This window comes from Xiphophorus maculatus, chromosome 1 (genome assembly GCF_002775205.1).
Source record: "Xiphophorus maculatus strain JP 163 A chromosome 1, X_maculatus-5.0-male, whole genome shotgun sequence".
NCBI classification, from domain to species: Eukaryota; Metazoa; Chordata; class Actinopteri; order Cyprinodontiformes; family Poeciliidae; genus Xiphophorus; species Xiphophorus maculatus.
Window position 1 is genome coordinate 11,086,264 of NC_036443.1, and position 15,673 is coordinate 11,101,936.

The 15,673-nt window shown below is 36.2% G+C and overlaps 1 protein-coding gene across 1 annotated transcript; it reads right to left on the reverse strand.

Moving 5' to 3' along the window:
- Positions 1–13,033: 13,033 nt before the first annotated feature.
- On the reverse strand, positions 13,034–15,599 carry LOC102217447 (chymotrypsin-like elastase family member 2A). The gene is made up of 8 exons (XM_005808922.2): positions 15,491–15,599; positions 15,256–15,344; positions 15,073–15,170; positions 14,315–14,434; positions 14,063–14,199; positions 13,647–13,792; positions 13,373–13,525; positions 13,034–13,124 (listed from the first exon to the last, which is right to left on the reverse strand). Exons 1-8 carry the CDS (start codon positions 15,525–15,527, stop codon positions 13,107–13,109), a joined length of 798 nt encoding a protein of 265 aa, XP_005808979.1. The 5' UTR covers positions 15,528–15,599; the 3' UTR covers positions 13,034–13,106.
- Between the last annotated feature and the right edge of the window lie 74 nt (positions 15,600–15,673).

Below are 15,673 nucleotides of genomic sequence, written 5' to 3' on the forward strand. Positions count from 1 at the left end.
GACTGCAGGTCTCGCTTCTCACTCAGGATAGCTGCTGCAGAGTGATTGGAGCTTTTGTTTGTTGTCGGCAACGTCTCTGTGGTCAGTGTTTGCAATAGAACCACAGCAGAACGACATTACGTAATGTTTGCATCTTTGCTCATTTGTCACGAGATATGTTATTGTAACATTTAGGACTATAATGATTAATTAAATTATTCGAATATTATTCGAGGGGTGGGGGGCAGAATTTTATTGATTGATGATAATGTCATCAATGAAGTTATTGTTTTTCAGGGGACCAATCGGCATCCATAAAATGACTGGCACGATGCATGGAGTATGACAGCCTTTCTCCTCCTGTAGATGCTGCCTAGAGCTTGGTGGGTGTATTTATACAAGTGGAGTGGATAGAACACAGCCGGCTGCTGTGCTGTATCTGACGCTTAGCATAAGCGTAGCTTTACAACTGAACCAGAAAAACAAATATCATACCATTCCGATCGCAACAAATGGGTGATGTAGGGTACTGTAGCAGTATACTTGTCATATATCTTTTTGTGTATGACAAAGCACATGGACACAAAAACTATGAATGGCTGAGCAAAGTGAGCGTTTACCCAATAAATTGACTGTAGATGAATGCATAAACTAAAAACTGGTGTACAGACATTTTTTATAAGCATATATGTGAGCCTACTTCTTCATTATTAAATTGAATATACATTTTTGTATAATTTTGGTCCAGGTTAACTTAAAAATTGAGCTGTTATTGTGCAGGATCATTTTCTGAACTACAAAAAAGTAATTATTAGGGATGCACAAAAATTTTAAATTGGGCCAATGTTGATATCTGATATTAAAACTGTTATGGCAGAATTTATCAATACTTTAACAAAATTTTTATTTGATTTCTTTATTAATCACCAGGATAATTGATAGATCACTTAATTGCTAAAATAATCATTTAAAACCAACCTTGTACGATTCACCAATGTCACTGCATATCACATTTTCCTAATATTATGCTGAACTAAGGATAATACATAAATAATTGGTAGATGTTTGACAAATTCCAATTTGGTGTCTGTGAGGGATGAGTTGTTGACTTGCTGAAAGTCAGCTGTACATGTTAATATTAGCACTGAGTATGCTGATCGGCATTTGTTTAAAACATGGAGCTATTCTTTATATATATATATATATATATATATATATATATATATATATATATATATATACATATATATCTTTTAATCTGATTTTAATAAAGCAATTGACCCACTACAAAATTTGTTAAATTACATGACAAAGTATTCAATTTCAAAAATTATAATAATTATAATCCTTCTCGTTCTCTAACCCCCACAAGTACACAACCATCGGATGCAGCAGCGGCAATGTGTTTTTGATTGTATTTTCCTGATTCCTATAAAATGCACAATGCTGAACGGGTGTTGCGCTGGAGTTAAAATGGAGCCCTTGATGATAGAGTACCAATTCCTGATGTGGAACTGCAGAGGCTGCCTGTGTTTGTCTGTTGTACACTCTGAAACATGTGGTTTTGGTTACAGAATGTTTTACTGCTCAACAACGTTTCTGCCTTGGAGCTCGGCACACTGCATAAAGACTACTTTGTCCCTTGATGCCCACACGGGGAGAGCCAGCCTTCAGTGTGCGCACACACACACAAACATGCATTCAAATCATGATGACAACAGCAAGCCAATTGAGTCAATTTTGATAGAGGGGCAATTTTCCCCAAGCCTGTCGAATATAAAGCATGGATGGGCATGTATATCATTTCTTAAAGAGCAAAAACCAAAATGTAAAAGGTAATTTTTTTTACAGTCCAACAGGATTATGATGTTATTCAACTCAGATTGTCTGCCTAAAATGTCTGCTACACCAGCACAGCAACAATACAGAGTATAAAAGTATCCACTGGGATAGAATAGGTAATTGAATAAATTTAGAAGCATACTTAACACCATCATTACATCAGTGTAGTTTTGAAACCAATATAGAAGTATATTTATGAATTTCAAAATAGTATAAAATATTACATACATACCTATCATTTATAAACATGTTAAACACCAAGCCAAGCTCAGAGAAGCAGCTGTCTAATTGGGTTGTATTTTAGTAGGCATGCTAACCAGCAGTGACTATATAAAGATTAGCTTTGTCATCAACTGCACAATTAGAGTGGGCACAAGAAGGCAAAAGTGGTGGCATTATTAGTCCTGTTATGTGTTAGAAGTGGTGGACAAAGTACTCAACTCTAGTACTTAAGTGTATTGATACTCATGGTCAAATCTTACTCAACTACAAATAAACGTTACTTGGTCAAAAGTTTCCTTAAGTACTGAAGTATTCACTTTTTATTCAAAAATACAAATGATGTTTTCTAAAGTCAGTACATTGTTCTGTGAGTGATGAAACATTTGGACACCACTGCAGTAAGCGATGGTCGCCACGCACAAAGTACCCATAATAGGGACAACAGATAGCATTAATAGTTTAAAATAATTTGATAGGGGTTGCATGTTGGGGATGAATGATGCTGGCTGGAACTGTCATTCAACTACCTGAATATGTGAGGACATTACAGGGATGTAGTAAAACACATTATCTGATTTATTTTACTTCATTTTTGCTGCTCATTTGAGCTGGCCTTCCTGGATTGTATCAGGCAAAATGAATAAGTTGTTTTCTGACTTTAAAAACAGTTATCTATATACAGTATATATAGGGATGTGGGGGTGGGGGTGTGAAATAAATCTCCATTATTTAAGGCACTTTGATCGGAACTTTGATTTATGGCACCTTTTTATCCTCTATACTGAATTTGTTTTTATTATGCCTGAGATTGTTTTTTTTGTTGTGTTTGGGAGCTTGTGTGATGTGAGGGGTTAGCTGCAGGTGCAGGTCAAAAACAAGTTCAATTCATACATCAATCCAGTTTGTTTGATGTGTGTATATTTGTGCATATGTGCATGTGTAGGTGTGTGTGCATGTATTAGAAACAGTTTCTGTTTCACTTTTTAACTTTTTTCTGGTGTTTCAATGGTTTTATAATTCACGGGTCAGAAAAGACCCATAAGACAATCCTTGTACCCTACTGGTGTACAGCCCAAATGGAAACATAAGCAAACACAAAGTATCACTTTTTCTAATAATGGGGTCAATTTAGGAAAAGTCATAAAATTTCAAGTTGGAAAAAGATTGTTTAAGGTATTTTTTTGTACAGCTAAACATGCTAGTGGGTCACTTTTGAGCCACAAGACAACACAAGGGTTAAGATCTTAATCAGCTTTAATCATAGCTTAAGTGCTCTTTTGATGAACAGTACTCCGGTTAATAATAAGAAAAGCTTTTAAATTCAGACTTACCGCTCCCCCCACCAAAAAAAAACAAAACAAAAAGAATCACAAACCTAGCCCTATTTTATTTGTCTACATGATATGAATTCATTAATAATGACAATCCAGTTTCAAATGAACAATCCAGCCTCTCAGATAGCTGATGTTTCCATACAACCTGGAAGAACTAGTTAAAATAAACATTAATAGCTAATTAGATATTTTAGATTTATTTCAAAAAACTAATGAGCTAAACAAACAAATTCCTTTAGCATTATGAGATATTATGAAAGTAAACAAGTAAAGAAAGAACACTTTATTTGCATTAGTGTTTAAAAATATAAAACTATATTTCATCAAAAGCATAAAATAATGCAAATTTGTTTTATGGTACTATTTAAAATCCTGTCATGTTGTAAAAACACTTAAATAATTGGTTGCTCCATACTGTCTGATAAACTGCAAATGTTATTTGAGTTACTGAATTAAAGCCAGCATTTATTATTGCTAACTCTCCTACGGTTCTTCAAAAAAACTTTTTTTTTTTTGCATCTGAAGTTACTAATGAGTAGTCCGCAGATGTGTTTATGTTTTGATTCATTTCATTTTAGCTAATCGGTAGCTGGTAGACATTATTTTATTCATATTGGACTTTATTCATGGTCATTGGTTTTTATTGGTTCCTTACCTTATTTAAAGGTTTCCTCTATAACCTTTAAAGTGCTTTCTTTCCAAGTGAATTTTTTTGACTACAATCTCAGTTGTCCATGAAGACAGAGGCCTCCTTTGTATTAAATCTCATTGTTTGTAGAGTCGCGAGGTAAAGAATGTACTCATTGGATGCATTTTTCATAGATTATGAGGCTGATGTGTACAGGTACAGTTGAAGGTAATTATTCAACACTACATGTGGATACATTCACATATTTTCCAAACACTGGATTTACCCAAATAAACCCCTATTAAACTTTGTCAAGTATTGCTTTTGTTGTTTAATGCATCTAGAAGGACTGTTTTGTCTCTCACTCACTGATTGGCTGACTGTTGGACAGTCCAACAACTGCAACAACTAATGTCCCAGTCCCTGTTACCAACATCTATGCTCTCTGGTTTATATTTAACACATGCAGGCCCTTTAGAGACAGATAAGACTATTTTGAAGACCACGTACATCCCGCTGGAGGTTTCCCTAAGCCAGGGTCAAACTGTGCAATCTTTGTCAAAATCTTTTTTATCGTGAAAGAAAATCTCTGGTTATGAGCTTGAGCTGCTGGACTGTGATCATCCAGTGAGCCAGAAGCACTGACTGCTCATTTAGTGCTCCAACTACAAAGACGATCTGTGAAAAATATCAAGCACTATTTGGTATTTTCTGCAAAACTAATCCGGTCTGACTGCTGCTGTCACCGCCGTCTGATTCTTGTCCTTTTTTGTCCTGAGTGCTTCTGCTCCGTCTTTCTCCTCCTTCGTTCCGTCTTTTCAACTTTCGACACTAATAAAAAGCACTTTAAAAGCTGTAACTCACCGTACATATATTGATTGATATATCTGTCTGATGTGATTGCGCTGTGGCATAATAGTGTAGCCTGGCATCTTCAATTGTGCAGTGTGACAGGAAAATATCTGGCTCACACAACGTCACACATATAGGTCCTGAAGAATTTTTGAATTTTTTTTGTCCTAGTTCTTAAGCCTTAAATACAGTGAAATTTAAAACCCCTCCTAACTTTCACTCATCCCTTCTTGTGTTCCTGCCATAAAGAGAATCTGCATTTGACAGATGTTTAAAAACCCTGAACTTCTAATAAAATGGTCCTGAACTACAGGTTTAATGGTAATTTTGTTTCAAAACTGTATTATAGGTGGAAACTTTACCATAGTACCCATTAAAAACAGTGACCATTTCATCCCTAATGGATACTTAACATTTTTAGCTAGCGAGTTTATGTAGATAAGAACCTTAACATCTGAACATTATAATGTCATTTTAACTCCTCCAATGTCATAAAAATGCTGAACAAAAGTCAGAGAGTGACAAGTGAAGGTATTAGATGTTACCAACATGACATCACACCTTCACCTCATTCAATTTGCAGTGATCTTTCAAACAGGAAAATGTGATTGTGATCTCATATCTCAGAGTGGTAATTAGCACAATAAGGAAAGCAGAGTGAAAAGTGTACGGTCGAGTTAGAGGATTCCTGGCATAAAATACCTGCAGTCGTCCCACATTACACTTTAACACAGTTTTCCAAAAGCAAAGTGATGCCATACACTAGTTGAATGCATTAAAAACCTTTGTTACTTCTTAATATAGTATATATAATTATAATTATATTAATATAGTAATATAAATGTACAAATTAATTTGCAAGTTCAAAATCAGTCACAGCCCATGTTTGATCGCTGCTAAATCATGGCTATGCTAATCCCTTTTCATTATTTTACATGTTGATTTATTCTGTAGTTATTTTATGTCAATGTAGATTTACAACAAATGTATTGTTTTCTAAGCTAAATAGTAAAGAAAAGATTATGTTCTTCGCTAAATTTTCTTGTTTTTTTAATGTGCTTTCAAAATAAATGTGATGATCACATTGAAGCTTGAAGAATTACGTATTACGATGCTAAAAGCAATAAAAAAATTAAAGTTGTTCTTAAATGTATTTTCTGTTATGCTTGTCATGAATTCAAGATCTTTAAATGTGTAATTTTATCAACTTAATTTCATTTAGAATAAACCTTATAGTTCCATTCCTGGATCTGCAATAATGCAATTTATTAAAGCTGAGTCATTGGGAATTCTGGGCCAATATTAAGGTTGAAAAATATGCACTACACAAATAAGTGTTTACAATCTTCATTCGACATAAATTGATGAAATGTAGCCTTTAAAGGAACATGCGTGTCTATAAATGACTAAAAATGCATAAGACGATACATAAGGACGTTAAAAAACAAAGTTGGACAATGATAATTGGGAGGAATTAGCAAATTTCTTTCTACAGAATCTGAAGGAAAGTAATAAATTAATGGTAAAGTTGATAATCTAATACAGAAACAAGTGGCAGTTCTGCACCCTCAGTTTTTTTCTTTTCTCAATCTAAATGCCTCAATCCCAAAAACTCAGTCTTAAACCAGATTTTAAAAAAATCTAATTCAGATTTGACCAATCAATGTTTGCAATCCAGAATCCCAAAAATCAGATACTAATTTCAGCATCATGCACCACAATGCACAGAGATATCTTTCTTGTTCTGATGATTACACAGTCCAGAACACTTCAAGGCACCCAAGGCATACAAAACACAACAAAAAAGTAATTCATTTTTTGTTCCACATATGCATGGGCCATATCCTGACCAATAGCACCTTAGGTGATGAGTCACATCATCTACTCTACATCCAACTATTGAATGTCTTGACTCTCTGACAGAGGTACACCCATGAAGAAATTACACTTTGAAACTTTTGTCAAGTAGTACAGCGAAGAGCAGAATTCTCAAAAGCCTTTTAAAACTTTACTGTACTATAAATAGGTAATTGTTAACAGTCGTCCTCTCTGTGTTCTGAGGCTTCTGTAATGGTCTGTCACACATTGGAAATGTGTCTTGTGCCAAGACAAATCTTTATTGGATAACTGTTTCTAAAGGGAGCAAAAGATGCCATATGGTTTGGTCTATGCTTTAATGATGAAGAGGACCAACCAGAGGGCTATCAGTAAGAGTCAAAACAATAATCTGTGTTTCCCTGGAAACTGTCATTTACAATTTCAGTGAAGCAAACCTGAAACTAAAATCATTCTGAAAATGTGCAAGACCACAATATGTTTTCAAGATAATTTTTACTTTTTAAAAGAAAAAACGCCCATCACTCAGCATGACAATATTGCAACTATTTTTTTTTTTTAAATTACCATCTTGTGTGTTTTTGAAAGTGCATTCAATTAAGTTCCTTAGTTTGTTTTTTTCACCCACACTCTGAGGCCAACAAAGTGTGCAACAGTCTTTACCAGGACCTGGAGATGGTAACATATGTTAGAAGCGAACTCGGAGAGCTCAATCCAGAAATTTTACAGAGTGCCAAAAACATCTCATCGTATCATAAAACAGACTGGAAGGTTACATTTGTTTAACTTTACTGCTTGCTGGGTTCAGTGCATGCACTGGAAACCTCACACATGCTGGTGTGCAACAATCAAGACAGCCTTAGCTGAAACACGGACTGTTTCATGTCAAACAGAATCTGGTCCATGAAACGAGCTTGAGCTCATCTGACAAATCCCTTTTTCACGCACACATTGACACCATCAACGCCACTGCTCAGCCTCTGAACAGGGAAATTCATGAGCTAACATCACTTTGGTTGATTCAAGCCAATTAATGAAGATATCTGGATGCAAGTGAGTAACAAAAAGATTTATATTTACATCAACCATAACATGGTGCTCTTCTTACAAGATTAAGTAAAAAACAATAATAATAATTGTACCTTGGACATTAATTATGGAATGTATATTTTGGTTGACTCAAGCTGTTTTGTCCAAGCTTTCACTGTAATTTATATATTCAAAAAAAAAAAAACTCCAAAACGATCACCTTGAAGCTGCCAGAAAACCTTGCAAGACGTTACAAAACAATACTATGTCGCCATCTTGTGGGCAAAAAGCAACATTGCTAAAAAAAAAAAATAATTGATCCAGATCCACAGCTCTGTTTATAGCTACTTGGTTGGAGAACATATCACTATTATTATTATTATTGGAGTAAAGATTTAGTAAAGGGGAACTATTAGGCAAATTTAACTTCTTGCATGTGTTTGTAGTTCCAACAGTCCAAGCGCTTAAAAAAGGTTAATGTTTTCGGTGTCTGAAAACGAGCCACTTCAACAACATCCTAAATACAACTTCATAAATCACCAGTGCCTGGTGATTGCTCGAGAACCTTTGCTGAGCTGATTTTACCGCTGTAAAAAGCAAGGCCGGAATATTAACCCTAGGCACTGAGGCTCACAGGCCTCACTCACAATCCTAACATCCACACTGTGCAAAGGGGGCAACAGCAAATTCCAGGCCACTATAGAGCATTTTCCAGACAGATTCACACAATGCTAAAGCCCAACTTAATTATTTGAACTTCCAACCAAGCTAGCTTATTAAGTGGCACACCCTTTCGTCAAAAGCCAAAACCACTCCAGCGGAAAGTTCGCCTTTCCAGTATGAGAAACCCGGTGCTGCTATCTTACTCATAAATCACACAACAATGGAATAAAGAATAATTAAATAAGCATTCACTAAAAGTCAACCCAGCAGAAAGCACACCAGAAGTGAAAACGCCAATTAGCCTACTGCACTTATACCAACTCGGCACCATAAAATAATGATTGAAACTACATGTTATGTAAACACCAGAAGACGTTTAAGCAAAACAAATTCGTTATCTAGTCGCACAACCACAACAGTTTATAAAAGGTCACTCAATTCACAGAAGGCGTTAGGCCTACGGCTCTTACCTTTAGAAGTTTTTCTCTTTCTTGTCTTTATCCTTGCAAAGTTTCCAAATAAAGTCCTCAAACTTCAGCTTCCTCACTAGTTGGGACTCGATGGCCGTCAAGGATTCTGCAGAAAGCCTCTTTCTTTACGAATAACAGTTGTCCTGAGTTAATTTTGTTTCGTTTCACTTGCGAAGAAAGTAATCTCTCCGTCACGGTTTTTCAGTTTTTGAAAAGCTGAAATAATTGAGTAGTATTTCCTCCCGAATGCTTTTTGTAATCCATCTTGACAGTGCTGGGTCTGAGAATGGCGCTTGACCTGGCTTCTGTTTGCTCGCCATTTCTAGCTTCTTTTTTTTTTTTTGCTGTTGTTGTTTTTTTGTGTGTTTTTTTTTCTTCGCTAAAGTTAGCTACAATTAATTAAGGCTGAGCACAACCTTAGCGGGCGATGCTAATGTAACAGGTGGCACCACCAGGTGTCGCACCCTCCACAGCCTGAGCTTCTCTAATTTCCTGTGTGTGAGACCAGGTGTGTGTTGGGCCCACGCTGCATTATTAATGAAGTTCCGGTGGTAGCGTTACCTGGGGGTGTGGTTGTTCGACGCAGCAGGTAGGCTTCTACATTTGTCTCTTTTAATCAGATTGAATTGTATGTTTTTGTTTTTTTATATTGTTCTTATTTGGTAGGGCTGCACCAGATCTACTACATCAAGTTTGACCTTAGACTGCTGGTTTATGCGATGCAGGTGTTTTTAATATGTTTTAGATTGACTTGATTAAAGTGATTTAATAAGCATTTATACATTTTTGTATTTTTGTTTTTACAGTTTGATGTTGTTGTTGATTGTTTGTCTCCTCTTAGTGTTTGTGAGGGTGGGCTAACAACCTTCCATTTATTTTGTTTGTTTTGTCCTCCATTTGTCTTTGGGTCACTTCCTAAATACTCACATCCCGTGTCGCTGTTAATCTTAAATATCTGAGACCCCATCCTGTTTGGTGTGATCTTGAGTTTGGATTGCATGTGATCATTTTGCAGGGAATCGAGTGCATCTTAAGTTTGCAGTGAACATTGCAGTGGTTTATGTGGGTTTGTCCGCCTGAAATAGTGTTTAAATTCTGGTTGAACATTATCAGATTGACAACAAATGGATAAGGTTAACGGGAAACCCTCTTATCTGTGTAACAATAAATATTGTTAATAATTAACTTTATTCTGGTTGTTGTTTATTCCCCTTCGGCTTGACTGAGTCATAACACTAACATCGGCTAGATGCATATTGGGGGGAAATTTTTTATTGCAGTTGCTTCTGTCTCTTTTCCCCTCTTTCTTTTAGCTCTCCTCTCTGGATTTCGGTTACCACAGTTTATTTTCTGCCAACACGATCGTGATACATTTTCCCACAGTTACAACCTATCTGACCATGAATCAGTTGCAAATTCATTATGCTATTTCAAATGAAACTTGTTTTTAGGGAATCTGATCTTGGACCAGAACAAAGGAAACCAGCATTGATATGCCGGTTTCCATATCAATGCTGATATTGATCAGCAATATCAATGCTGATATTGCCAATCGTTATCATTGGCATAGTTATTAACGGTGCCAATGATAACGATTGGCACTGTTATTAGCCAATCACTGCTGCCTGTTGCGACTCAGTACCTTTCAACAAACTGTCAGATACAATAAGTTATTTTTAACAACTTTTGTTTCATTCTGATTATGAAAACTGAGAGCAAAGGCCCATGGACTACTTTTTCAGTAAAGGTACCCTTACTGGGTTTCTACTGTAGTCAAAAAATAAATAAAATTCCACTGGCAATAAGAACACTCTCTGCCCAGGTTGCCCATATGGTTATGTCGTTAATTTAACAACTTTATGTCAAAACCAGTTTTGGTTTTGATTAGAACATCATCCCCACCATAAAACACGATGGAGGAAGCATGATGCTGTGGGAACGTTTTCTGGTGAGACCTGATGCGAAGACGTATGAAACTACATATAGGGCTGGGGCTACAATGGGACTTCTTAGTTGTAATCATATTTGTGTTAGAATGACCTAAATCCAATTGAAAATGTTTTGCAAGTAGTTAAAATAGCTATTCACTGACACTCTTCAATCATTTCTATTCAGTTTTCTTCTTGATGCACTTTACAAAGAAAAACTTTAAATAATTTCAATTCAGTTCATTCAAATTGATCCTAGGTATCAAACAGTACAGTGAGCTCCTCAGCTTATTAGTTGAAGAGTATTCTGTCTAAGGAAGCCCAGCAGATTGCATCAAGTTTTTGACTTGCAGCATTCGCTCCTCGTGGAATGATTCTGACCGAGTTTGACCTACTTTGAATAAAATGAGCAAAATGTTCAGTCCCTAGATATGCAAAATTGTTAGAGATGTATTCCAAAAGCCCTCAAGCTGTAATTCCAGTAAAAGAAGCTTAAAATATAACTCATTAAATATTTACTCAGTTTCAGCAAGCAAAAACATCAGAAATTGGTCTCTCCCATTTCCAGAACGTTTTTATCTGAATGTTAATTTATTCATTAGCAGTTTCTTAAACTCTCTAACTGTCAAATCTAACAGGAAATAATGAATCAGCTTTATGTGGCCTAAATTATTATTTTCTTTTTATTATTTTTCCCAGTCACCTCCCAAAAATAGAAAACTTAATAAGCCACTAAAGCAAATAAAAACATGGCCTCCCTAGAAGAATATAACAATGTAAACATGTAAATAGCTAATTTGAATGTTGCCAAGTCTAAGATAATAGCATCAACACAGTGGCATTAGAAGAACTGTGAAATATGTTTGCTTTATTAATATGTTTTCCTGTGTTGTTAATAGTAATTAACATGCAAATGAACGCTTGGAGCAAAACTGGGGCATGTGCTTCTCTTTTAATAATTACTGTGTAACATCAGCATTATAAATGAGATCTCTCTCGCTGGAAGACAAGACAGTAATTGGGGTTTTGACTAAATAACTTGCTACCCAGAATAAAGCATCAGACAGAGGGGATAATAATCTCTGTTAATTATGTGTCTGATCCCAGGAGAGACTGGTCTATGATGGATAAGTAGAATTAGCATAAATTGAAATATGTGTATAGATCGTTACTATGGACGTATGCTATTATCAGCTGCTGTCATGAATATTAATAGTTAAATCCTAAACTATTTCTGCTGCTAGATTGTTTTCAATGTCCAAAGATTCCTTGATTCCAATTTTAGACCCAAATTTATTGAAACTGAAACCCATTTTAGCCTAACACACTAACTGAAACCAAAAAAAGATTATGATTAAGTGGAGCATTAAAAAAAAAAAAAAAAAAAAAAACTTAGGACAAGTTGTACAATTTGGGTTTATGGTATATGTGGGATCACTGTGTAGTTGGAATAATGTGTCTAAACCCTGTTAAAGTTTTACTCATCTGACCTATGATGAAAAGGTTAAGAATGTTCAGGAACAACTCAGGAACCAACAAGGCTCAGGCCCATCATAAACTTCAACATGCTGGAAAACTGCCGTTACCACATGTAAAGTCGGGGGTTTTTTTCAAACCTGAGAACGCAGAAACCAAATGTCAAGCCTGCTGGTGGAAACATGGGGGCCCATATTTGCCAGTGACAGAGATGCTCTGAACAAAGTGGGTAGAGCAAAACAACAACAAAAAAGAACTACTCCAAATTTGCGAAGACGTATGAAACGACTTCAAATTATATCAACAGCCAGATGGTTGAAACTTGGACTTGGTTCAAAACACAAATCAAAATTGGTTTTGGAAAAAGGATAAAGCAGGCTAACTTTAAGCTTTTGAAATGGTCCTCAACTTTAATCCGATTGAAATTTTGAAGACTTTGTTTGCGTCGGGGCTAAGAACAAGACGCATTTAAATGAAGTGTATCATGAGTTCTGTCACTGAGATTGATCACCAAAGTTTAAATTTCATTTTACAAAACTTAAAAAACATTTTCTTCTGTTTTTTTTATTTATTTACATTCCTTGAACTTTTCAGTGCTGTTAAAATTGATTTCAGATATCTATTTCTTTCACAGAGGGATGATTTAACACAACTGGTGACAGCAGGCCAAACTCCCTGTCTCTGCAGACAACTGACATTCAAAATAAATACATATTTGTAATATAGCAGAGTATACTGAATCAATGTGTCTAATAACAGAATACAACACAGAGATAAAGTGTTCTTTCAGTCTTTATTTATTTGGCAAACAACAGAATCAACTATGTGCAACAAGAACCCAGTCAATTTAGTTGGAGGTCATGACCTGAAAAAACAAAAGACAAACATTATTTTATTTTGCTATAACAGAACATTGTGACAGATGTCTGTCCTTCCATAATTAAATTACAGTGTTTTTCAGAATTTTATTATTTTGTAACAATTTCAAACATTCTAACTAGAGACACACAGATAATCGGATTATGGGAATCTTAAGAAAAATTTGAAAAGCAAAAAATAAAAGAATTCCCTATTCTTACCAAATGTTTATGCTATATCAATGCTTCTACTTACATTGTTGATCCAGCTGATGTAGTCACTGACTCTGGTGAAGACAGAGGGCTTCTTGGGGTAGTCGCAGCCCAAACTTGAGCCAAAGCTCACCACTCCGTGGACATCCCAAGAGCCATCAGAGTTCTTGCAGTTCAGGGGACCACCGGAGTCTCCCTGGAGGACAGAAGGGACAATGTAACTCTGGACAATACGGTATAAACAGACTTAAGTGCAAGAGGCAAGGATAGTTTATTAGTCAAATGAAACTTTATCAAATATAAGTAGTCTGACTTACGTTGCAGCTAGCCACATTACCATCGCCTCCAGCACAAATCATGCTAGTGGTGACCAGAGAGCCCCACCAGTCACCTCTGCTGCAGGTGGGGTAATCGACCACAGGGAGGAGGGCCTGCTGCAGGATGTCAGCGATGGGGCCTCCAGCTTTATTCAAAACAAATAAGACGTCTAAATTAACATCTGAACTTCAGAAGAACATCTTCATGAATAACCTCTTAACTTTTTTTAATTATTTTTTTTTTAGTTTTGATCATGTATATGGTAAGTCACATTTAGGTTCATAATTAAGGCCTGTGAAACCAGTCTTCAAAAAAAAAGACATGAATTACGGGTTTCTTCTTAAATGTAACGTCAACGATGAAACACAAGGCTAAGGTGGATTGTCTGTCTTTCTTTTGTGGCTGCAGGACTTACTCCAGAGACGTCCCCAGCCAGTGACGTAGCAGGGAGCCTGGTCGGGCAGAATTTCCCCAGAGGTGGGGAGACAGGCGGGGGTGATGGAAGCTGAGAGTTGGACAGGAGATGCCAGCTTGATCAGGGCAATGTCGTTACTGGACCGTGAGATGCAGATAAAGGCAGAAAAAAAAAATCAGAAACAGAGCAGTGTGAAAGAATAACTCAATGCGGGTACTTCATCAAAACACCCAGCATTTCCCCATTCCCCACCGGATATTGTAAGAGTCCCAGTTGGGGTGGACAATGATCTTCTCGGGGCTGATGGCAATGGAACCACCCTCACTGGCAGTCAGGTCATGTTTTCCCAGATAGACTCTGTAGGTGCGGCTCCTGTTTAATCGAAGAAAAGAAAAGAAAAGAAAAAAAATACAGAAAAAGTCAAATAAAATACAAGGAAATTTACACTAACTCACTAAAGTTATCAATAATAGAAAACCATTATATTAGAAAGAAACTAGGTCATTTAAATAAATTGAATTGAAGACTGGCATGAAGTGCAAAAATATCACACTTTATTTTTCTTTTGGGGAGGGAAAGCAGAAGGTTTTTTGGGGGCAGGAGTGGGATGCGGTGTTAGTAGTTTGTCTTGTGACCGGTGGGTTGTTGGTATGAACCCCTGCTCATGTGTGTCATGGTTTGGTTACTGGAATTTCAAAGCTTACTAACCACAAAGATAGAATTAAAATTTGGTATTATTTCAAATAATATTTCTACAGGGTTTTTTGGGGTAAAGCTGGCATGCTTCTATGTTTTAGGTTTTCGAGGAAGCCTATTGAGTGTCAACAAATTAACAAAGTAATTCAAAGTGGATTTTTTTCCCTATTCTGTTACATTTGTAATCCAACTTATTGCTGTTTCTATTGTCATCAGACTGGATTTCAATGTAAGATTTTGAAATAATTTTTACTCTAATTCAATTAACTGGGAGTTTAAAACTCATAATTGTAATTATTATTTTTTTTTTTTACCCGATACAGTGAGCAGCAGTGATGACCCACAGGTCGGAGATCAGAGTGCCACCACAAGTGTGGTAGAAACTGATACCACTCTGGTACTGCAGAGACACCTGAGGAGAGCATAAAAACAAGCACACACACGTCATGATTTGATGAAAACACTCGAATTTGGAATCTAGAAAGAGGGGAACATACCTGCCAGGGCCAGCTGTTCTGACGGACATCGACTCCGCCGACCACCCTGGAAAGGATTGGGGGGTAGGTGGGCAGGCCACAGCCATAGGCTAAAAGAAAACAGTACAAAATGTTTTTAATCTTACAATTTCCTATGTTAATCAACATAAAGTTACTATTTCTTCCTTGTGTTTAGGATAAAACACAAGGATGATTTTTTTGTTTTTTTTAAATCAGTGAAGAACCTTTAGCTTACCACCGGCAACGAACAAAGCCAAGATCACAAACTTCATTGTAACTGTCAGTGAGTTTTATGACGACTTGCAGCTCTTTATATACAATATCACTGTGGCCATATCAGACATATTGTGAATAATTTTCCTAGCCACAGCAAGGAAAACAGGGCTGGAAAAACAAATTTACCCTTGGAGATAAGAGT